Genomic DNA, 24,927 nt, shown 5'->3' with positions numbered 1-24,927 from the left:
TCCAAGGAGCAAGCGTCTTAATTTCATGGATTTCATAGCTGCAGTCACTTGCAGAGTTCAGTTCAGTTCAGTCGCTCAGTTGTGTCCCACTCTTTGCGACCCCATGAATCGCAGCACACCAGGCCTCCCTGTCCATCACCAACTCCCGGAGTTCACTTAGACTCACATCCATCGAGTCAGTGATGCCATTCAGCCATCTCATCCTCTGTCATCCCCTTTTCCTCCTGCCCCCAATCCCTCCCAGCATCAGAGTCTTTTCCAATGAGTCAACTTTTCGCATGAGGTGCAGAGTTAGGGGCCAGAAGAGCAAACAGTTACAGATTACAGATTAGGAACAATTGCAATAAAAACTAGGAATGTTCAGGCCTGCTCACTGTTCTCTTTTTCTTCTTTATTCTCAAGTGAAAGAAAAACTCATTCCTCTTTTTCCTTTTCACTGCAACAGGAGTCATTCATAGAGGAAATTGTGTAAGGAATGGGAGGGAATTTCCTAGTGGTCCAGTGGTTTGTTACCTTCCCTGTCCCTTCCCTGGGCTCTGGTGGCCCAGCGGCGCTTTCCTTGGTTGGGGAATTTAAATCCTGCTGGCTGCATGGTGTGGCCGTTTAAAAAATTAAAAGGAATGGGAGTGGACTGTCTGTCGAAGTGCTCTCCAATAGAATGTTTCTGTAGTGATGCAAACGTTCTATATTTGTGCTGTCCAATTAAGTGTTTAAAAAATATTAAATATGCACATACAACAGTCAGAAAAGCTGTAAACTAAACTGCCACAGTGCTTTTCTCTGGAGAGCTAAAACATACTGGCTTTGGAATACAGGCCTAGAATAGCTACTTACTCTCCATGCCCATGCTTCCTTACCTTTAAAAAATGTTTCTTTGTTTGTTTGCTTCTTTGCAAAAAGTTGAACAGTTACTTGTGAGACCACCTGTTGTACTGCTAGGATTGGAGGATATTCACAGTGTTTTATGCAAATGCCCCCCTACCCCCCACTGCTGCCCCGGAGCACAGAAGACTGCAAATGGTGCTCTTCCCAGCCATGCCCCAGCTGTAAGGAAAGTGTCTCCTAGAGTCTCATGAAAGGCTCTCTCCTTTCCCTAAGAAAAAGATCCTTAAATTCATCAGCTTCAGTGTTCAGATATTTTGAAAATGACCTTAGACCAATACAGTGTTAACGTTGTCTTTGTTGTTACTAATGAAGAAGAAAAGCGGAATAGCACAGCATCACCACCTAATGGCCTGCAGAAATATCCTCCCACCACTCCTCCCACACACTCCTGGTCTTTATACCACCCAATTACCATGTGAAGGAAGAGCAATTGGTGTCAGAAATGGTTTTGGGCTTCCTGCCTGATCTGTGCTGAGCTTACTCTTCTAGTCCCTAGGGCCCGGCCAGCAATAGGGCCAGGAGAATCTGCAGTCAAGCCCAAGGCAGGGATAATGAAGTTGCGTTTCCGTTGTCAGTGGTGTGGCCCATCAAAGAGCTGACTGGGGCAGCATCCACGAGAAGATCTGTCAGCTCCTGATTCCCCTGCGCACCTCCATGCCCTTCTGCAACTCGGAGGAAGAGCGGCAGCACGGCCTGCAGCAGCTGCAGCAGCGGCAGGTAGGGCCGGTGGGGCGCTGCAGGTTTAGGCCAGGGGTGCAGCACAGCGGCCTCAGTGAAAGGGCGGACTGTGCAAGGCCGCTGAGCTGCAACCTCTGAAGGCAGAGGTGTGGTTTTATGTCTTTATGCCCTCAATTCCATTCAGTCAGTCGTCCGCAAATTTGCTGAATCACTGCAGTATTAGTTTCCTAGAGCTGCTGCCGTAACCAAGTACCACTGATGGGGGGCTTGAACAACAGAAATTTATTTTCTCACCGTTCTGGAGGCTGGAAGTCCAAGATCAACAGTAGGTTGTCCACAGGGTTGATTTCTTCTGAGGCCTCTCCCCTTGGCTTGCAGACAGCCGCCTTCTTGCTGTGTCCTCCTGTGGCCTTTCCTCTGTGTGCACACATCCCTCGTGTCCAAATTTCCTCCCCTAATAAAGCCACCACTAGATTGGATTAGGAGATACCCCATTACCTCATTTTAATTTGATTGCCTCTTTAAAAAGCCCTGTCTCCAAATGCTTCCCATTCTGAGGTACTAGAGGTTAGGGCTTCATCATATGAATTTTGGGGACTTCTCTGGTGGTCCATTTGTTAAGACTTTGCCTCTCAGTGCAGGAGGTGCATGTTCGATCCCTGGTCAGGGAACGAAGTTCCTGCATGCCTCGTGGCCAAAAAACCAAAATGTAAAACAGAAGCAATATTGTAACAAATTCAATAAAGGCTATAAAAACGGTCCACATTTTTAAAAAAAATCTTTAAAAAACTTAGGAATTTTGGAGTTGCAAAATTCAGCCATAGCTCCCTAACATGCTAAGTATTGTGATAAGAGCCTAGGTGCATAGTAGAAGGTCAAGAAATGATGTATGAATATACTGGTTAATAAATAAAGGAGATTGGGAAAATTATTATTATGGCATTGATAGCATCTCAGTTATTCTGAAAAAAAAAATCATGCTTTATAAGCCATAAATCTCAAAACAAAAGATTCATTGATTTTAGTATAGTGACACTTTGAGAGTGGCCTTAGAATGATGCAGAGTCAAAGTTATTTCTAATATTAGCTAAACAGGATAATTCCAGAAGGAAAAATATGTTTGTCTCAAAATTAACTCAGAAAGGCAGAAAGTTTTAAACTGTCCTGAAACATTACAGTTTTGCTGAACTAAAATTTTATTAAGAACATAATAATATTCATTTAATAATTTTATATTGAGCACTCATTTATACCAAGTACTGACCTATGATGAAAAGATCCTTGTCTCTGGACCTTGGATCCTCACAGGAACTCACAGTCCAGAGTTTTCCTTTCTAATCACCTATTTTGGGTCTCAAGTCCACCTCAATGTGGGCAGGCTCACTATGGGCTCTTGACCAGGTCGTTAGGTGTTGCCCTTATCTCCAGAGGTACCTATAACCACCATTACCTTTTACCCTTAGATGTCTCAGATAGCCTCATTTTTTCTTCCGCAGAAGCATTTGATTGAACTCTGCTACACCGTTGCCCAGAAATACATCTTTGAAGGAAAACATGAAGATGCTGTCCCAGCAGCTTTGCACTCTCTTCGCTTTCGCATGAATGTGCACGGCCTGAGTTCAGTTGAGCTGGTGCCTGCTTACTTGCTGTTGGCCGAAGCCAGCCTTGGTAAGTGAAGCTGACTAGAGACCCCCTGGAACCAGGAAGAAGTGCTATATTGAGTCATGATGGTGGTGGTTTAGTAACTAAGTCCTGCCCAACTCTTGCGACCCCATGAACTGTAGCCCACCGGGGCTACAGAGACTACAGAACTGTAGTCCCCTGTGTCCATGGGATTTTCCAGGCGGGAATACTGGAGTGGGTTGCCATTTCCTTTTCCAGAGGATCTTCCCAACCCAGGGATCAAATCCACATCTTCTGCATTGCAGGCAATCTCCTGCATTGTAGGCGGATTCTTTACTGCTGAGCCACCAGGTAAGTCCATATTGGGTCATATTAATGGCCAAAATGTCCAGCTCTGACAACAGCACCAAGACACATTTTGTGGAAGAATGGGATTGCTGTAAAGTTTGGCACAAGGTGGGGAAGGAGATGTCATGGACTTTTGGTTATAACTGACTCATATCCATGCTAGCTGGCCTTAGCAAAAGGAGGAAATTTATTAGGATGCTGGGGTGTCCTAAAGGAAGGGAGGCTTTGTGAGATACTAGACTCTGAATGCTATAAGAAGCCAAGGCTAGTGCTGTTTCTCTCTCTTGGATCTTGTCTCTGTTTCTCTCTGCATTCTGCTTTATTTTCCATCTCTGTAGACAAGCTTTTTCTACCCTCTGCTTACTGCAGAAGATAGCTACCTCAAAATATCCTACGTAGCTGAATTTACATTGAATTTACACATCTTCCAGGTTCAAGGTGGGTAATAGAAACTAATTAGCATCTAATTTCCAATGTTAAATTCCTGAAAAAAAGAATTGTGTTGACTCAGCTCGAGTGTGGTATCCATCTGTGTCTACCTTTGTGTTGGAGTCACTCAGTTCAAACAAAGTTAAGAACCTGCTCCTACTGATGGGAGAGGTGATTCTGATAGCAGCGAGCACAGGCTTAGCAGACTATACACATGGTGGTTACTACAAGGGGAGAATTAGCATTTTTGAGGGGAATGAACATTTTTGAGCGTCTACAGCATTTTAGGCACTGTTTTTGTTCAGTTGCTAAGTCTCGTTTCCGACTCTTTGTGACCTCATGGACTGTGGCGGGCCAGGCTCGTCTGTCCTCCACTATCTCCTCGAGTTTGCTCAGGTTCATGTCCACTGAGTTGGCGATGCTACCTGACCATCTCATCCTCTGCTGCCCTCTTCTCCTTTTGCCTTCAGTACTGTACTACTGCTTTGTATATCTCAGCAGACGTTATTAAAAAAAAAAAAAAAGCTTTTAAAAAAGTAAAACTGTTGGAAATACTATAAAGGACTTTCCCCCTAAGCAGCTTACCTGACACCCTATGCCTTGACTACTTCACCGTGCATTTCCTACAAAGATGTCTCCTTCGTAACCACAGTACAGTCACTATCGACGATTGTCTATTAAGCAGACCCCATTCAGCTTTTTCCAATTGTCTCAATCACATTTTTATAGCAAAAGGACAGAGCCCAGAATCACAGTCTCATTTTGTTGCCTTGGCTCATTAGTCTCCTTCATTCTGGAAACTATTCCAGAAAGCTTGAGAAACTATTCTCAAGCTTTCTTTGATGTTTACCATGTTGACACTTTCAAAGATTAAAGGCCAATTATTTTATAAAATGTCCTTCAATTTGAGTGTTTCTGATGTTTCTTCATGACTGGACTCAGGTGATGTGTCTTTGGCAGGAATATCACAGAAGTGAAGCTGTATTCTTCTCATCCCACCCTAGAAGTTGGCACATGTTTTTAGTTTGTTCCATTATTGATGATGTTCAAGTTACTTTATTAAGGTGGTATCTGTCAGGCTTCTTCTCTGTAAAGTTACTCTTTCCTCTCTTTGCAATTGATAAGTTATAGAGAGGTATTTGAAACTATATAAATATCCCATTCCTCAACAAACTTTCAGTGAATATATTTATTTATATCACCATAGACCTTTGTTTTCCTATTTTGTTTAATGGCTTACAATCCATTAGTATCTTTAATTTGATGTTCAAACTGTCCTTGATTTGGCAAGTGGCAACCCATCACACTGGCTTCTGTGTTTCCTTGACACATCCTCATTGTTCTCTTTCTTTCTTGTTTGTTTTTTTGGGAAGTTGTGTATGTGTGTGCGTGTGTGGCTGGGAGGCTTGCAGGATCTTAGTTCCCTGACCAGAGATAGAACCCGTGCCCTCAGCAGAGAAAGCATGGAATCCATTAGCGCTGGAAAGTGAAAATGAAAGTGTTAGTTGCTCAGCAGTGTCTGATTCTTTGCAACCCATGGGCTGTAGCTCACCGGGCTCTTTTATCCACAGGGTTTTTCAGGCAGGAGTATTGGAGTGGGTTGCCATGCCTTTCTCCAGGGGATCTTCCTGACCCAGGAATTGAATCAGGGTCTCCTGCATTACAGGCAGATTCTTTACTATCTGAGCCATCAGAGAAGTCCCCCATTAGCACGGAACCGCTGAACTGCCAGGGAATTCCCTCCACATTGTTCTTTGATCAATTTTCCTACTTTCTGGAACCTACCTGCAAGGAGCCCTGATTTCTTTTAGTGGAAAATGGAATTTAGAAGCCGTGAATTGTGCACTAGACATACTCATTCCTAGTGAGGTATGGCTATTCCCAGGCTTCTCAGTGGACAGAACTAGGAAATATATGTATGATAATGTGTATATGAATTGATGCTTTTGACCTGTGGTGTTGGAGAAGACGCTTGAGAGTCCCTTGGACTGCAAGGAGATCCAATCAGTCCATCCTACAGGAGATCAGTCCTGGTTGTTCACTGGAAGGACTGATGCTGAAGCTGAAACTCCAATACTTTGGCCACCTCATGTGAAGAGTTCACTCATTGGAAAAGACCCTGATGCTGGGAGGGATTGGGGGCAGGAGGAGAAGGGGACGACCGAGGATGAGATGGCTGGATGGCATCACTGACTTGATGCACATGAGTTTGGGTAAACTCTGGGAGCTGGTGATAGACAGGGAGGCCTGGCGTGCTGTGGTTCATGCGGTTGCAAAGTTGGGCACGATTGAGCGACTGAACTGAACTGAATGTGTGTATGTCTATACACATTTTTTCTAAATCTCTTTATCTCTCTCTCTACATCTGTATCTATATATGATCTTGGGTCCCTAGGACTACATTTAAATCCACAGGGTTCAATCTCATTTTCTCCCGTTTTATATTTGTAGTTCCCTTCTCTGACGGTGAGAATGTTGGCTTCCATTTTCCCTGATGTATCTATATATTTAATCTGTTACGCTGTATGAGTTGACCTCCCATCTCTAATCCTATTCTTTCCCCTGGCAGATGCCCTCCTCTCCTCTTGTGGGCTCTGACTTCTTGTTCTGGGATGCCTCTTCTGCATGGAGCCCCTCCTCACTGGTTTGCACTCTGACTGTTCATCCTAGGCCACTTAGCTTCAAGAATACCCTTTTTACCCTGCTTTGGTGTGACTCTCCATTCTGGCCTGTCCCTCCTCCATAAATAGTGGAAGACCACTGGACAAGGAAATACAGCCTAGACTGTTTATCTCTGACACTGACTAGCTATGGAATATTGGAAAAGTCACCCTAGCCTAAATCCTATCATCTCTCACCTGAATTACTCCCTGCCAACTGGCTTCTGCAATCTTCCCTGGCCTCCCTTTAATCTGGTCTCTAAACAAAATGTGACCAACTCACTCCAATAAATAAAGACCAAGTTCCTAAAGCAACCTATGAGCCCATGCTTGGTCCAGCCTTTCTGAATTCTCTTACCTCACCTCTCATCTTCTCTCTCCCTTTCAGTTGTATTGGCCTTCTCTCGTTGGCACTGCAATGCTTCCTTGTTCTGGAAGGTTCTTCTCTAGCTACTCTCCCCACTTCTCCTCCTCTCCCCCTCGCCTGACTAACTCTTATTCATCCTTCAGGCTCAGCTTGAGTCACCACTCCCATCTAGAACCCTTTCCCAAGCTCCTAGACCGAGTCGATTCTCTTTTTTTGTGTATGCAGTTAGAAACATCTTTCTTTTTTCTGGGCACTTACCTTGATAATAATTATGCATTTGTTGATGGGGCTTCCGTGGTGGCTCAGCGGTAAAGAATCTGCCTGCCAATGCAGGAGATGCGAGGTGGATCCCTGGGTTGGAAAGATGCCCTGGAGAAGGAAATGGCGGCCCATTCCATTTTTCTTACCTGGGAAGTTCCATGGACAGAGAAACCTGGCAAGCTACAGTGTATGGGGTTGCAAAAGAGTCTGACACGACTTAGCAATTAAACAAGAACAACACTGTTGATGAGCTTATTTAATTCAAGTCCCTCTCCTGCAATAGACCATAAGTTCAGGGAGAACTGGGCTGTGTATTTTCTTACTCATCATAGTGTCTTTACATCCAGAACAGTACTTAGTGTAGAGAAGGCACTCAAAAACCCTCTCACCGGACCTGACACCTAAATGGGAACTATGTAAGCATTTGTTGAACCTGAGTCCTCTTCACAGGACTGTTTTGAGGATTAAATGAATTTGTGTGTAATGAACACGAAAGTGCTTTGCAAGCAGGAAAGTGCTATCTAGATGGAAGGTTTCATTATAACTCCCACCATTACTGATTTATAACCTTGCCAACCTTTTTGAAAGTCTAAATAAATCATGTCCCACCCACCCCCACCCCACATTCCTCTCCCATCTTAGAGATTCCTCCAGACTGGAGTGGAAAAATTATGGGCATTCATCTTTTCTTTTTTCAAGGAAAACTTTGGAATTTTAACCCGCTGGAAAATGACACTTTCAGTAACACTTCAAAGAGGAGCCACTTTATTCATCTTCCCTCCCTCTAGCCAGCACTTTGGAACTGGGGGAACCTACGTTTAAATTTCATCTCCTCACTAGTTGTGGGATACCAGTCATTAAGCTTTTTCTTACCTTAGGGCTCTCTTACACATTGCCTGGAATGCTTGTTTCTCCCTCTTACATGGCTGATTCCGTTCAAACTTCAGGCATCTGCTTAAACACCACCTTCTCAGAGATGTCTCCCGTAATCATCCAAAGTAGGTTTCTCCCTGCCCTTTTTGATAACTGTACACGACTGAAGCGACTTAGCATCAGCAGCTGTTAATTTCCTTCCTAGCACTTCACTTTTTCTTTATTAGGTAATGATTTCACTGGACTGTAAGCTCCTTCAGGTCAGGACTGCAGCATGCAATGAGCATCTGGCAGACTGGTAGACACTGGACAGATCTGATGAACTTAGATTAACTGAAGGCATGCAGTTTCCTCCTCTGATATTTCTTTTGCAGGGTTGTTTGCAGATGTTATCACAGAGGCAGGTGGCCTCTCCTGGTGGAAGGCCTGTGGAAGGCATAGCATGAGGCAGGCCCTCATTAAACGCTGATTCCTTTTTCTTCCCCTGGGTGTTTCCCAGCCACACCTTTGAATCAACCGTGACTTTTATTCTGGGCTTCTTTACTTTCAGCACCAAGTCCTGCAAAATCTTCCACTATAATATCTCTCGGATCTGCCACAACCCAATGTAAGCCTGCTGTCTCCCCCTTGAGACAAGTACCACAGTTCCTTAACTGGCCATCCTTTCTCTCTACTGTGTATACTTTGCAAATTGCCCTGTAGGATAGAGATGGGAATACCAGACCACCGAACCTGCCTCTTGAGAAATCTGTATGCAGGTCAGGAAGCAACAGTTAGAACTGGACATGGAACAACAGACTGGTTCCAAATAGGAAAAGGAGTACATCAAGGCTGTATATTGTCACCCTGCTTATTTAACTTATATGCAGAGTACATCATGAGAAACGCTGGACTGGAAGAAACACAAGCTGGAATCAAGATTGCCGGAAGAAATATCAATAACCTCAGATATGCAGATGACACCACCCTTATGGCAGAAAGTGAAGAGAAGCTAAAAAGCCTCTTGATGAAAGTGAAAGAGGAGAGCAAAAAAGTTGGCTTAGAGCTCAACATTCAGAAAACGAAGATCATGGCATCTGGTCCCATCACTTCATGGGAAATAGATGGGGAAACAGTAGAAACAGTGTCAGACTTTATTTTGGGGGGCTCCAAAATCACTGCAGATGGTGACTGCAGCCATGAAATTAAAAGATGCTTACTCCTTGGAAGGAAAGTTATGACCAACCTAGATAGCGTATTCAAAAGCAGAGACATTACTTTGCCAACTAAGGTCCATCTAGTCAAGTCTATGGTTTTTCCAGTGGTCATGTATGAATGTGAGAGTTGACTGTGAAGAAGGCTGAGCACCGAAGAATTGATGCTTTTGAACTGTGGTGTTGGAGAAGACTCTTGAGAGTCCCTTGGACTGCAAGGAGATCCAACCAGTCCATTCTGAAGGAGATCAGCCCTGGGATTTCTTTGGAAGGACTGATGCTGAAGCTGAAACTCCAGTACTTTGGCCACCTCATGCGAAGAGTTGACTCATTGGAAAAGACTCTGATGCTGGGAGGGATTGGGGGCATGAGGAGAAGGGGACGACCGAGGATGAGATGGCTGGATGGCATCACAGACTCGATGGACATGAGTCTGAGTGAACTCCGGGAGATGGTGATGGACAGGGAGGCCTGGCGTGCTGTGATTCATGGGGTCGCAAAGAGTCGGACACAACTGAGCGACTGAACTGAACTGAACTGATAGTCTCCCTTCCTGATGTTTTCCTCCACTCTCTCCCTGCACCTCTCTAGGTAAGCGCTGTATGGAGGAGGGCATACCTGAGCTCACCCGCTCATGGGTCACAGTCTTAATTCCGACCTGCTTGTCACAGCTTGATCTGCTCACCTCATTATATCCTGCTCTCTGAATTTTCAGGCATGTCCTTTTTTTTCTCGCACATACCCTTTTTCCTTTGGTACTGATCCTTGTTTAGATGTGGTTCAGCTTGTCCTAGGGGCCTTCCTTTTCTAGCAATATCTCCGTAAATGAGAACTGGACATGAAAAATTTTAATTTTCAATAGATATCAATACCGTCTACCAATTTTTTCCTGAGCTTAAACATCTTAGCTAGATTTCCCAGGTGGCTCAGTGAAGAATGCCTGCCACTGCAGGAGACGCAGGTTCGATCCCTGGGCTCAGAAGATCCCCTGGAGGAGGAAATGGCAAGCCACTCTAGTATTCTTGCCTGGAAAATCCCATAGACAGAGGAGCCTGGCAAGCTATAGTCCATGGGGTTCCAAAGAGTCGGACATGACTTAATGACTGAGTACATATGAACGCAAACTCTTAGCTAAGAGTCATTTGCTTCTTTGAATTTGAGAAGGCCTCAGTCTAAAGCTCTTAATTTCTAGACAAAATCCAGTTGGAAAATGTGACTTGCCTATTTAATTAACATGAGCCAGGATCCTGGGCCAAGGCTTCTCGATTCTAATGTTTTCCTATTTTAGTGTGAGCATCACTCAGGCAAAATTACTTGCTGCTTCTTGTTGACTGCTTCTTCCTCACCTCTCCTCCAGTAATTCAGTGCCGTATGATTACAACTAGAATAAAGCAGTGCTTATATATGAAGTATGCCTGGGAGGAAGTGCCAAGAACAGAAGGTTGACTTTGGAGGGGCCTGGGTCCTCATCTTCCGACCCTTTACTGATACCGTTTCTCCTGCAGCTTTCAGCACGTGGAATACTTCATTCCATGTGAGGTCGTGCGTCCTGCTCTGCAGATGCTCTCAGAGTAGTTTTCTGCTCAGTTCTCACAGTCTCCCTAGGAGGCAAGCAGGTAGGCAGGAAACTGTTATATATCTTTACAGCTAAACAAAAAGGTTTAAGTGTCGAGCATATCTGACTATCGGAAATAAAGGTGACTTTCACTTCACCATGTGACATGGTTAACCACCAAAATCATTCTAGCTCCTAAATGTCTTTTTCATTTGCTCCATCCTTATTCACTGCCTTAGTTCTGGCTTCAAGTACTTGCTGGAACTATTTCAAAAGTCTTTGGATGAGTGTTTTACTCTTCCTCTTCCCCTCTGGTCTCTCCTCCACATAGTTCCAGAGGATTCTTCTACATCTAAATCCAGTTCTTTCTCCCTTTCTGAAAATCCTCTAATTTTTATCCACATGCAGCAAGCTCCTTGGCATGACTTACCAAGCCCTCCATGATCTGTGCCCTGCCTACCTCTTTCCTCTCATTTCCTGCCACTCGATCCCTTGCACTTTGTGCTCTGGCTTCACAGACCAACGTATAATTCTCTAAACACAGCATACTACTTCATATCTCTAGGCTTTGCATATGTGTTCATTCTGCCTGGGATGCCCTCTTCTCTTTAACTATCTGGAAAACATATTCATCTTCCAAGCCTAGCTTAGGCTTTTCTATCTTAGCTTGGTTGGTATAAAAAATACCATAGACTGGGTAGTTTAAACAAACATTTATTTCTCACAGTCCTGGAGGCTACAAGTTCAAGATCAAGGTGCCAACAGAGCTGGCATCTGATAAGAATCCAATTCCTAATTTGTTGACAGCTGCCTTCTCTTGTGTATCCTCACAAGGCCAAAAGCGAGATCATCTCTCTCGTGTCTCTTCTTGTAAGGGCACTAATCCCATTTATGAGGGCTCTACCCTCGTAATTGAATTAACTCCCAGAGGCTCAACTTGCAATTACCATCTCACTGGGGATTAGGGCTCCAATATATGAATTTTGAGGAGACACAAACGTTCAGTCCAAAGCACTGGCCATGCCTCTCCCGACTCCATTGTCCCCCTCTACCCCATCCATAGAATGAAACACTTCCCTGGTGGCTCAGTGGTAAAGAATCCGTCTGCCAATGCAGGAGATGCAAGAGATGCAGGTTTGATCCCTGGGTTGGGAAGATCCTCTGGAGAAGGGAATGGCAACCCACTACGGTATTCTTGCCTGGGAAATTTCATGGACCTAGGAGACTGGTGGGCTGTAGTCCATGGGGTCGAAAAAGAGTCAGACACAAGTTTGTTACTAAACAACAACTTTGTTCTGCCTGAAAACCTTATAATGTTACTGTGATTGCATTCACACTATATTAGGAATATACTACATATATTATGAAGATACTAGTATATGTTACAGATATACTAGTGTACTTATTTACACTATGAGCAAAGCTAGTAGTGGTGATGGAATTCCAGCTGAGCTGTTTCAAATCCTAAAAGATGATGCTGTGAAAGTGCTGCACTCATTATGTCAGCAAATTTGGAAAACTCAGCAGCGGCCACAGGACTGGAAAAGGTCAGTTTTCATTCTAACCCCAAAGAAAACCAGTGCCAAAGAATGTTTAAACTGCCACAAAATTGCACTCTTCTCATAACTAGCAAAGTAATGCTCAAAATTCTCCAAGCTAGGCTTCAACAGTACGTGAATGAGAACTTCCAGATGTTCAAGCTGGATTTAGAAAAGGCAGAGGAACCAGAAATCAAACTGCCAACATCCATTGGCTCATAGAAGAAGCAAGATAATTCCAGAAAAACATCTAGTTCTGCTTCATTACGCTAAAGCATTTGACTGTGTGGATCAGAATGAACTGTGCAAAAGATGGAAATACCAGACCACCTCACCTGCCTCCTAAGAAACTTGTATGCAGGTCAAGAAGCAACAGTTAGAACTGATCACAGAACAATGGACTGATTCCAAATTGGGAAAATAGTACGTCAAGGCTATATTATGGCACACTGCTTGTTTAACTTATATGCAGAGTACATCATGTGAAATGCTCGGCAAGATGAAACACAAGCTGGAGTCAAGATTGCTGGGAGAAATAACCTCATATATGCAGATGACACCACCCTTACGGCAGAAAGCGAAGAACTAAAGTGCCTCTTGATAAAGGTAAAAGAGGAGAGTGAAAAAGCTGCCTTAAAACTCAACATTCAAAAAACCTCTGCTCCCATCACTTCATGGCAAATACATAGGGAAACAATGAAAACAGCAGCAGACTTTATTTTCCTGGGCTCCAAAATCACTGCAGATGGTGACTGCAGCCATGAAATTAGAAGATGCTTGCTCCTTGGAAGAAAAGCTATGACCAACCTAGACAGCATATTAAAAAGCAGAGGCATTGCTTTGCCAACAAAAGGTCTGCTTGGTCAAAGCTATGGTTTTTCCAGTAGTCATGTATGAATGTGAGAGTTGGACCATAAAGAAGGCTGAGCATTGAAGAATTTTTGCTTTTGAACTGTGTGTGGTGTTGGAGAAGACTCTCGAGAGTCCCTTGGACTGCAAGGAGATCAAACCAGTCAATCCTAAAGGAAATCAGCCCTGAATATTCATTAGAAGGACTGATGCTGAAGCTGAAGCTCCAAAACTTTGGCCACCTGATGTGAAGAGCTGACTCATTAGAAAAGACCCTGATGCTGGGAAAGATTGAAGGCAGGAGGAGAAGGGGATGACAGAGGAGAAGATGGTTGGATGGCATCACTGGCTGAATGGACATGAGTTTGAGCAAACTCTGGGAGATGGTAAAGGACAGGGAAGGCTTTCATGCTGCAGTCCACGGGGTCACAAAGAGCTGGAGATGACTGAGCGACTGAACAACAACAACAATGAACATTCTTGTTTCCATGTCACTCATTCATTCCCTGCAAAATTTCATCTTTGAATTCCTATCCCTTCACACAAGGCACATGGAAGGTATTGAATATGAATATACATATATTTTAAAACTGAGATATAGTCCCTGTAAATTCACCCTTCTAAAGTACCATTCTGTAGCTTTAGTATATTCACAAGATTATGCAACCATTATCACATCTAATTTGGGAACATTTTTGTTACCCCAAAATGAAACCCAATACCATCGGCAGTCCCCTTGCCTACAGTCGCTGTTTTTGCTGTTCAGTTGCTCAGTCATGTCCTACCCTTTGCGACCCCATGAACTGCAGCATGTCAGGCTTCCCTGTCCTTCACTATCTCCTGGAGTTTTCTCACACTGACGTCCATTGAGTGGGTGATGCCATCCAATCATCTCATCCTCTGTTGTCCCCTTCTCCTCCTGCCTTCAATCTTTCTGAGCATCAGGGTCTTTTCCAATGAGGCGGCTCTTTACATCTGGCGGCCAAAATATTGGAGTGCAGTCCCTGGCCAGTTACTAACCCACTTTCTGTCTCTATGGATTTACCTATTCTATAAATTTCACATTAATGAAATCATACAATATGTGGTCTTTTGCCTCTGACTTCTTTCACTCAGTACAGTATTTTCCAGGTTCATCTGTGTTGTAGCATGTATCAGCACTTCATTCCTTTTGTGCCTGAATGATATGCCACTCACGAATATGGAAAGACCGTATTTTGTATATTTATGCACCAGTTGGTGAATATGTAAATTCTGTATTTTGGCTATTATGAATAGGCTGCTAAAAACATTCATGTACAGGTTTCCGTGTGTCAATCAGTATTTTAAGTCAATGAGTAAATGAGTGAATGGGTGATGACTCGTCTCTCAACATATGTTCTCTGGCCAGGATATGAATTACAAGCTTTATCTCTTTTGGGCAGGTCTGGGCCGGGTCGTCCAGGCTGAGGAATATCTATCCCAAGCTCAGTGGACAGTCCTCAAATCAACCGAATGTAGTTATGCCATCCACTCCTTACTGCATCGGAACCTGGGACTTCTCTACATGGCTAAGGAAAACTACGAGGAAGCCCGCTATCATCTGGCCAATGACGTAAACAAGCTAAATTACGACGCCTGAGTGTATCTGAGAACACCTCTGTTTGGTTGCTATTTATTGCTGTTTTCTTTTTACTGAGCGTTTCTCTGAAATTTTCTGTTTACAACTGTTTGGTGGACTATTAGCAAGGACACAATTCTAACAACCTGAGTTCAGGACTTGCTGCTTTTTGTCTGTACGTCCTTGTCCACATCACGTCACTTCCCAAGCCTCAGTTGCTCTGAGTGTGATACAGGGAGGCAGAAGAGCATCCTGATTAAGATGCTTTATGGGCTTTCCTTCTCGTTCTAGTGGTGTCTTTTCACCAGGCACATGCTGCTGCTGCTGCTAAGTCGCTTCAGTCATGTCTGACTCTGTGCGACCCCATAGACGGCAGCCCACCAGGCTCCCCCGTCCCTGGGGTTCTCCAGGCAAGAGCACTGGAGTGGGTTGCCGTTTCCTTCTCCAATGCATGAAAGTGAAAAGTGAAAATGAAGTCGCTCAGTCGTGCCTGACTCTTAGCGACCCCATGGACTACAGCCTACCAGGCTCCTCCGTCCATGGGATTTTCCAGGCAAGAGTACTGGAGTGGGGTGCCATTGCCTTCTCTACACCAGGCACATAGACTTGGATAAATTATTTCATGTCATTCATCACCTGTAAGACAGAAACCATAAACTAGTTTCTGCCTCAATTAGGTCCAAACGCAAAGAAATTGCAGAGATGAGTAAGACAGCAGAGCATGTGCAGTACTTTGGCTATTATTTTTATAAGTAACATCAACATCTTTTCTTCAGAGTGTGGCTGTTACATTTAAATGACCTGGAGTTGTGTGAAAGTGATTTGTAAACTATAGAACTCTATACAGTTTAGACAGGATGATGAGGGTGATGATTGAGCTGTTCTTCCAAAGGTTTCTATTAGGATTTCAATATTGGACCATATTGGGACTTCCCAGGTGGCACTAGTGGTAAAGATCCCACCTGCCAATGCAGGAGACATAAGAGACACAAATTCAATCCCTGGGTCAGGAAGCTCCCCTGGAGGAGGGCATGGCAAGCCAGTCTAGTATTCTTGCCTGGAGAATCCCATAGACAGAGGAGCGTGGTGGACTACAGTCCATAGGGTCACAAAGAGCTGGACATGACTGAAGCAACTTAGCACAGCACAGCCCAGCACATTGGACAGTATTACCAGAGAGAAGAGTTCCTGAGCCTGAAATCTGGATGAGGTTGGGGTCAGACTGCAGTCTCAATGAAGGCTGAGTCTTCTTGAACGTCTCCATTGGGCAGCCTTCCCTCTGGTTGCCTGCCACTGCACAATGTCCCTAAATCTGCTGGAAACCTTGTTGTGTCGGTTATTCTCCATATCCCCTTACCCCAGATCCATTCTTTGCTCTGCTCTGGAAGGCTGACCTTTACGGACTGTAGAACCTGGACTTCACTGCTGTCTGGCCTCAGTTGTGTCTGGGGAGTGAGAGGCATGGCAGAGGAGGTTTGGAGGAGACAGGGGGTGAGGTATTTACTCTATGCTGCCTTTCTGCGCAAGCACACTTCCGGCAAGGGAAGTGCTCCTCGTAGCCACAGCTCCCGTCAGGCAGCCTTCACCTGCAGCTCTCTTTCTGGCCCTGGTATCCCTGCTTTCTCCCCTGGTTTTCTCAGGAGTTTGGACTGTACAGTCTCTTACTGTAACAGTCTCAATAGCACAGTCCCTAGTGTTTCACTAACTCATTGGTTCCTTACCCCTTCCACGTCTCTGGAGGTAAACCTTTTATTAAACCGTTCTCAGGAAATACTTGTAAGGGTACCATCTACTTCCACCCAAGAGCTAGACTCATGCACTTCTTCATCTGTGTTTCCTCTCTATACTCTACAACCTCCAACAAAAGAAGGAGAAGCGCATTCTGTCTTGAGCTGGACCACACAGTTAACATTAGATCAAGCTCAGATTCCTCAGCCTAAGTTTAAGAAGAAACACCCAAATTATTGATTCATACCATAAAATTCAGTGGTATGTACAATTAAGTGTACAATTCAATGATTTCTTAGTAAACTTAGAGAGTTGTGTAACCATCAACATAATCCAATGTTTACCCTAAAGAGAGCCCTCATATCCATTTGCAACCATTTCTCATGCCCCTTCCCGTCCCTCTAGATTTACCTTTTAATATACACATTTAATATAAACAATGATATGTGATCTTTTGGATCTAACTTCTTTCACTTAGCATAATTATTTTGAGTTTCACCCATGTTGTTGTGTATATATCAATACTTCATTTATCTTATAGTTGACTTATCATGTAGATACCACAATTACCCTTCACCAGTTGATGGACACTGGGGTTGTTTCCATCTTTTGCCTATGAATAATACTGTTTATGAGCATTTGTATATAAGTCTTTGTGTGAAGAAAGTGGAAGTGAAAGTTGCTCAGTCATGTCTGACTCTTTGCAACCCCATGGACTGGGGTTTCAGTCCCTGGAATTCTCCAGGCCAAAATACTGGAGTGGGTAGCCTTTCCCTTCTCCAGGGTATCTTCCCAAGCCAGGGATCAAGCCCAGGTCTCCCACATTGCAGGTGGATTCTTTACCAGCTGAGCCACAAGGGAAGCCCAAGAATACTGGAGTGGGTAGCCTTTCCCTTCTCCAGGGGAATCTTCCCAACCCAGGGATTGAACCTAGGTCTCCCGCGCATTCCGGGTGGATTCTTTACCAGCTGAGCCACAAGGGAAGCCCAAGAATACTGGAGTGGGTAGCCTATCCATTCTCCAGGGGATCTCTCGACCCAAGAATCAAACTGGGGTCTCCTGCATTGCAGGAGGATTCCTTACCAACTGAGCTGTCAGAGAATGTTTTTATTTCTCTTGGATATATGCTTAAGAATAGAATTGCTGGGTCATGTGATTAAACTATGTTTAATTTTTTGAGGACTGGCAAACTGTTTTCCACAGAGGCCACATCATTTTATGTTCCCACCAGCGATGGACAAGAGGATTCCATTTTTGCCATATTTTTGCCAATATATGTTATTTTCTGTCTTTTTGATTAGAGCCGTTATTGTGTGTGTAAAGATGTAGCTCATTGTGGGTTTTGTTTTGCATTTCCTCAGTGACTAATCATACTGAGCATTATTTCACGTACTTATTAGTCATTGGTGTATCTTTTTGGTGACATGTCTGTTCAGATCCTTTGCCCATTTTTAAATGAGGCGTTGTAAAAATTCTTAATAGACTCTGGATGCACGTCCTTAATCAGACATATGATTTACAAAGAAAACTCAAGCACTCTCTTTCCTCTTTCTGCTGTAGATTTATTTTGCCAGTTGTGCATTTGGAACGGAGCACATCAGGGCCTCAGGCGGCTACTTCCACCTGGCTAATATCTTCAATGGCCTTAAAAAGCTGGACCTGGCAGACACATTGTACACCAAGGTGAGTTGGGAATACGGGAGCTGAGCCTTGATACTTAGGCCTTATATCTTGAACCTGGTGTCAGACCATTCATGAGAAATTCGTGACACAGACAGAATGAAGTGACTGGCCCAAGGTCACATAGCTTAATACATCATATATTCCATTCTCTTTCTTTCTGTTTCTCCTCTACCAGAAGAGTTTAGTCCTCAGCATCCATAGAGCAGCGACCAAATAACAAATTATGGGTCAATAAGAACCACACCCCTCCAAACAGACTGCCATATACTCTGTCATAGGACTTCCCTGTGGCTCAAATGGTAAAGAATCTGCCTGCAATGCAGGAGACCAGGGCTTGATCCCTGGGTCAGGAAGATCGTCCGGAGAAGGGAATGGCAATCCACTCCAGACTTCTGGAGAATCCCGTGGACAGAGAAGCCTGGCAGGCTACAGTCCATGGGGTCGCAAAGAGTCAGACACGACTAGCAACTAACACACACACACACACATACTCTGTCGTATCCCTAGCAGCAAGCTAAGGTGGTCATGTTAAAGTGTGGTATAGAGGAGGAGATTAGGTTTTTAAGCAAAATTGATTGTGGAAAGGTCCTGTGAAGGGATCAAAGAACATGAAAATACTTTAAAATGTCCATCTTTACCTGTGAAAGATTTTAAACTGCTTCCAATATATTAAAATGTTGGTTATGTTCATATACACCTTACTTAGCAAATAACCATTTTTGCATGTGGTATAGGCTTTCATGCTGCTGCTGCTAAGTCGCTTCAGTCATGTCTGACTCTGTGCGACCCCACAGACAGCAGCCCACCAGGCTCCCCCGTCCCCGGGATTCTCCAGGCAAGAACACTGGAGGGGGTTGCCATTTCCTTCTCCAATGCATGAAAGTGAAAAGTGAAAGTGAAGTCGCTCAGTCATGTCCGACTCTTCGTGCCCCCATGGACTGCAGCCTACCAGGCTCCTCCGTCCATGGGATTTTCCAGGCAAGAGTACTGGAGTGGGGTGCCATTGCCTTCTCCGAGGCTCTCATGCAGTGACTGTTTATTCATATTTTAGACTCACTTCTGAGGAGGAGGCATTGTGATGTAGCTGAAAAAAAAAAAAAAAAGAGCTCTGGAATCAGGCAGACTTGAATTTAAACCTTGGCTGTTGCACATAGCAGCTCTTACCAAGAGTCAAGTGTGATCTTAACTTTTCTGAGCCTCAGTTTAATTATCTATGTATTGGGAGTGATAAGAACAAGGCTTCAGTTGGGGTGTTGGGAGGATGTGAAGGAAGTTGTATGTGCTCAACATATGGCAGTCATTTTTAAAAATATATATATTTAAACCTGATTTTGTAAATTAATTTTTATTGGAGTATAGTTGGTTTGCAGTATTATGCTCATTTCTGCTGTACAGCAAAGTGAATCAGCTGTATGAATACATATATCCCCTTTTTTGGCTTTCCTGCCCATTTAGGTCACCACAGTGCATTGAGTAGAATTCCTTCTGCTATGCAGTAGGTTCTCACTAGTTACCTATTTTAAACGTGTGTGAGTGCATGCTCAGGCGAACCACCATAGTAGTGTATACATGTCAATCCTAATCTCCCAATTCATCCCATCCTCTTTCTCCTCTTGGTATTCATACACACATGGCAGCTGTTATCATTAGACCCCCACCAGGGCTGTCCCCAGATCAACCTTCCACATGCCCTTGGCAGCCCAGCATTTGTCAAACTTACCTTGGGCAAGCACCTCCGGCTCCTAGGGCTCCTCCTGCCTCCAGGCACAATGAAATGGGGAGTCTGGAGATGGTCAGAAAGCCTGGCCAGAGGTTCTGCCCTCTCAAATGGCTGGCCCAATGGCTAAAGTCCAGCCTGCTTGTCTGATTACCTCTCCTTTCCCAACAGGTCTCTGAGATCTGGAACAAATATTTGAACGACCGCTATCAAGTCCTCTCACAGGCTCGCATCCAGCAAATAGATCTACTGGGCAAACGATTTGAGACTGACACTGGCTTGGGTAAGTGGCAATTCTTCCTGGGACACAGAGTAGTGACTTCATTTCTTCTGATCCATAGACTTTGCCTCTCAGAGGGAGAGCAGCTGTCCCTGTCATGGGGCGCATCCGTGCCATCTTCCCTATTTTGCAGATGGGCAAACTGAGACAGAGGAATCAAAAAGATTTGGCCAGTGTTGTGAAAAATTCAGGTCCCTAGCATTACCCGGTGGGCGGCCATCTATGGGGTCACACAGAGTTGGACACGACTGAAGGGACTTAGAGGCAGCAGCAGCAACATTGCCCATGGGCTTCCCAGGTGGCACTAATGGTAAAGGACCTGTCTGCCAATTCAGGGGACGTGGGTTTGATTCTTGAGTCAGGAAGATCCCCTGGAGGAAGGCATGGCAACCCACTCCAGTATTCTTGCCTGGAGAATCCCATGGACAGAGGAGCCTGGTGGTCTATAGTCCACAGGGTCGCACAGAGTCAGATACAACTGAAGTGACTTAACACAGCACAGCACCACAGCATCACACACAGTCTTTCCAGTGGGGTTAATGAGGGACATATTTGGAAGGAAAAAAACCCTGCTAGAACCCCCTGAGATTTTTGCACAGCATCCATTTTTTATATGTTATCCTCCCAGGACACATGAGTGTCCACACAGAAGTCCAATTGCTCATTTGTTCTGGAGCCTCATCCTCTTCCTTTACTGGACCATGAGCTTCTCAGTGGGATGGTGGATTCTGAGTCATCTCTGTATCCTCAGCTCAGCAAAGAGCTGAGGACTTAGCACAGGACCATTCCTTCTGAGATCATAAAAATCGATGCAGGATCTAGTTTCTGCTCAAAAGAGAAAAACAGTGTACTCAGTGAGACAGAAACTATGTGAAAGAAAAGATAACTTCAACAAGTACAAATTATATTACAAGGTGAGTCCCGGAATGAAGAAATGAGGACAGTTGGATGGTTTTGAAAAAGGAAGACTTCCTGAAGGAGAAGTTTTGAGCTAAGCTTTGAAAAATTCATAACTTTATTGACTTTTCCCTCATTATAAAAGTGGTTCATGTTAAAGCATAAAACTTGAAAATCATAGCTATCCAAAGAGTGTCAACTTTAACATTATAGTGTATGACTTTTCTGTCTTTTTCTCTTAGCTTAGCCTCACATGGGGAAAGCGGAAAGGTTGTTGCTTAAGCATCTTTGGATTTGGGGAAGAAGAATTAAGATTCTGTGGCTGCCAGAAGCCTGTCTCCCTCCTCTCGCTGTAGAGTGGAAACTGAACTGAACCCAAGGAATCACACCAGGACAAATTCCCTGTACTGGGGGCCTGAGAAATCTAGGACTCTGAAAGCAAGCAAGCGAAGCAACTCAGGGACCTGTAGGAATGAACTTTTTTTTTTTCCTTTCATTACTCTGATGATGGCACGTTGGACAAAGCTGGTGAACTGCCTGAAGGCCGAGTGCCCTAACTGCTCAATGCTTATCCCTGAGGGTAGACACAGCTGCCCCAGGGCCTGTTTCCTCTCTTCTCCCTTTCTTTCCATTGCAGATGAAGCCCAGGAAGCAGAAGCTATTCAGATCCTGACTTCAATCTTGAACATTCGAGAAACTACATCTAACAAAGCCCCTCAGAAAACGATCTTTGTTCTCAAAATTCTGTTCATGCTTTACTTCCTGATGATGAATTCTTCAAAGGCAAGTTCCTCTAGAAAAGCAGCAAGTCTAAAACAGAGGGAGAAATTCCTCTGGTTGGATTCGGTTGTTTTGTCCAGCTGCACTAGCTTTTGTCCTCAGAGTAAGCCCTTGCTCCAAAAAAGTTCAGACACTCATGACATTTCCCCTTGTTAAGTCCAGCTGCACAATGAAAACAGGATTGTCTTCTTCCCTCAAGGGGACCACCCTAGGGTCACACAGGTAAACGGAGGCTGGGCAGTGCTGGGAGGCCTGCAGGATGGAAGGGCTCTGGGGAGTTCTTGGGGAAACGGAGCAGTCACTCTAACTACACAGTGATAGTGAGTTCCCTGTTGCTGGAGGGATCCAGGCAGAAACAATTCCAAAGGTAATCATTTTTGAGTGCCTATTACATGCCAGTCACTAGCCTAGGTACTTTACATGAAGTGTCCCATGTAATTCTCATATCAACCTTCAAAGTAAGTCTTTTATCATTCCCACTTTACAGGTAACGAACCGAGGCACAGAGTGGGTCCATTATTTGCCAAATTTCTTATAGAGTAGGTGGCAAATCTCAGGTTTCTTGATTTATTGACTGATTAATCCACTCATTCAATAATTTATTGAACTTCTGCCATTTGCAAAGGATGGTTCTGGAGACTGAGGGTACAGTGGTGGACCACTAGCCAAGTTGCCTATTTCCATGGAACTTATGCTCTTCTGGAGGAGGGGAAGTCACAATAAACAAGTAAACACATAAATGTGTAATATAATTTCAGAGAGAAAAGCTCTACAAAGAAAAAGAAAGCAGGCAAGAGGAGAGAGGGTTGGTTGGAGGAGGCAGTTTTGTGCAGGTGACATGGAAAAGTTAAGGTGTCCTTCCCCGTTCCCTTCTTCCCTTCCTTCCTTCATTCTTTCCATTTGTCTGCAAACTTTTACTAAGCACCTGCTGTATACCAGGGCCTGGAGGAGTTCCGGATCAGTGTGTTATAACAAATGCAAATACAAAACAGTGTGATAACAAAGCCTGGGGCACTGTGGGAGCATGAAGGAGGGACAGCCACCCTATATGGGATGGAGGTGAGAAGGGTCAGGGAACAGAGAAGCATTTTCATTGCATTTCCAGGTTTACTGTGGACAAAACCTCTTCATTTCAGGGTCCCATTTTCTACTCAAGGAAGTCATTCCTCCAAGGTATTTTAAGGGTGTTAGGTCTACAAGAGGTTCTTAGAAGAAAGGGCCACCTCTGTCTACTCAGATTGGTGCCTTGCTTCCTTCAGGTCTGGAATTAGCTATCTGCTCTTGAATCAGGCTTTCCCCGTCCTCTGTCTGAAATGACAACCCCCCATCGGACACGACTGAAGCGACTTAGCAGCAGAAGCAGCATTGCCATCGTCATCGCTAATGCTTTCTGTCCTCCTGCCTGTTTAGTTTTTTCTCTTAGCATGAATCACTATTTAAGATACCATCGTATTCTACTTGTTTGTTGCCCCTCTCTCCTACTATATAGTAAATTTCGCAAGGTTGGGAATTTCTGTCTATAGTCACAGTCTCTGAAACACAGTAGCCATTCAATAAATGTTTATTGAAAGAAAGGAGGGAAAGAGGGAAGAAAGGCAGAGAGGGAAGAAAGAAGGGGAGGTAGCAAGGAAGGGAAGATGAGCCAGCGTCTGTGTCAAGATGTCCTGTGAAACTTCTGTACAAATCAAGACTCTGGGCTACCCGGACTCCTCAGATGGCAATTTACTGGTGGCACCTCTCACCTCTATGCCTCTCAGTGTTGGTTCAAAGGGCCCTGAAATGGAGAAAAGAGACTTTGTCCACTATAAACTCAGAAATTCAGCATCCAGGTCTTCCTGTTCCCTGACCTCTCACCCTCATCCCACACGTGAGGCTAGCTATGAAGACCCATTTCATGTGTTCACAGGTTTTCACAAAGAGCTCAGTGGGTGGTGTGAGAAGTTGAAGGATCCTTGCCCGTGTTTCTGGGGCTGAGCAGACATGGGGCTTCCAATATAATGCTTTTCTGTGACAATTTCCTTTTGTCTCTGCAATTCTCTTTCAGGCAGAGGAATATGCCTTGAGAGCCCTCCATCTAGCCAAAATACAGGAGCTCAGTGCTCAGGAACAAAACACCATTCAAGACTTACTAAATCTCATCTCAGTTGAGGAAGCTCAACCCATTACTTAGTGACCCATGAGCTCCGCATCAGGGACGACTGAGCATCTCATGTATTTCAGCCTTGCATAGGGGCAGTGAGGTGCTATGAATTGCTGAAGTACCTACCCCGTTCCCCTGGGACTGCCCTCATAGCTGTGTTTTTATTGTTATACAACATATGTTGGGGGAATGTAGAGCTTTTGGCACAGAGATCAGTAAAACTCTTGTTTATTATGACTTTGTACGACTTTGAATAATGTGCTGTCAGTTCACTAACAAGGTATCCGTAATTAAACCGCAAATAGTTTATCCTATTTCTCAGAGGTCTCCCAGTGATTCATGCTTCATAGCTCTTTGCCAAAGAAAGGGGTAGGGATTAAAGCTATATTAAAGTTCCTCTACTCTGCTGTAATTAAGTTGGCATTAATTTGAGGTAGATTGTGATTAAAATGCCCATTATGATTCCTAGAGCAAATCGGTAAGAAAATTACTCGAAAAACAGTTAAAATCAACAAAGAAATTAAAGTGGCACACTAGAAAAGATCCACTTAATGGAAAAGCAGGCAGTAAAGGAGGAATGGAGGAACAAAGAGGATGTGTAACACGTAGAAAGCAAATTGCAAAATGCAGACATAAATTGTAGGTCTTGGGCAGAAAAGGCCCTGGGGCCGTTCAAGGAGCTCCAGTATAGATGGATTAAATTGCCCTTTCAAGCTGGTGTCTCTTTCCTCAGAGAGTTACTTGAAGTGGATGCGAGAAGTACTCTGGAAGGTCTCCTGTGATGTCGGGGACAGACTGCAGGCACTGGAGCAGACATGCCCGGTTCAAATCCTAGCTTCCTCA

The 24,927-nt window shown here is 44.3% G+C and overlaps 1 protein-coding gene across 1 annotated transcript in view; it reads left to right on the top strand.

Moving 5' to 3' along the window:
- The window catches only part of ZMYND12 (zinc finger MYND-type containing 12), a 35,023-nt gene extending 10,649 nt beyond the window's left edge, over nt 1–24,374 (top strand). The window contains exons 2-8 of the mRNA XM_018046556.1: nt 1,461–1,602; nt 3,060–3,231; nt 14,684–14,853; nt 18,148–18,270; nt 20,159–20,270; nt 21,802–21,951; nt 23,993–24,374. Of these exons, the coding sequence (XP_017902045.1) occupies nt 1,461–1,602; nt 3,060–3,231; nt 14,684–14,853; nt 18,148–18,270; nt 20,159–20,270; nt 21,802–21,951; nt 23,993–24,114 (991 nt within the window). The 3' untranslated portion in view covers nt 24,115–24,374. The remainder of the gene's footprint in view (nt 1–1,460; nt 1,603–3,059; nt 3,232–14,683; nt 14,854–18,147; nt 18,271–20,158; nt 20,271–21,801; nt 21,952–23,992) is intronic.

This window comes from Capra hircus, chromosome 3, assembly GCF_001704415.2.
Source record: "Capra hircus breed San Clemente chromosome 3, ASM170441v1, whole genome shotgun sequence".
NCBI classification, from domain to species: Eukaryota; Metazoa; Chordata; class Mammalia; order Artiodactyla; family Bovidae; genus Capra; species Capra hircus.
This window is presented reverse-complemented; position numbering and strand designations above follow the sequence as displayed.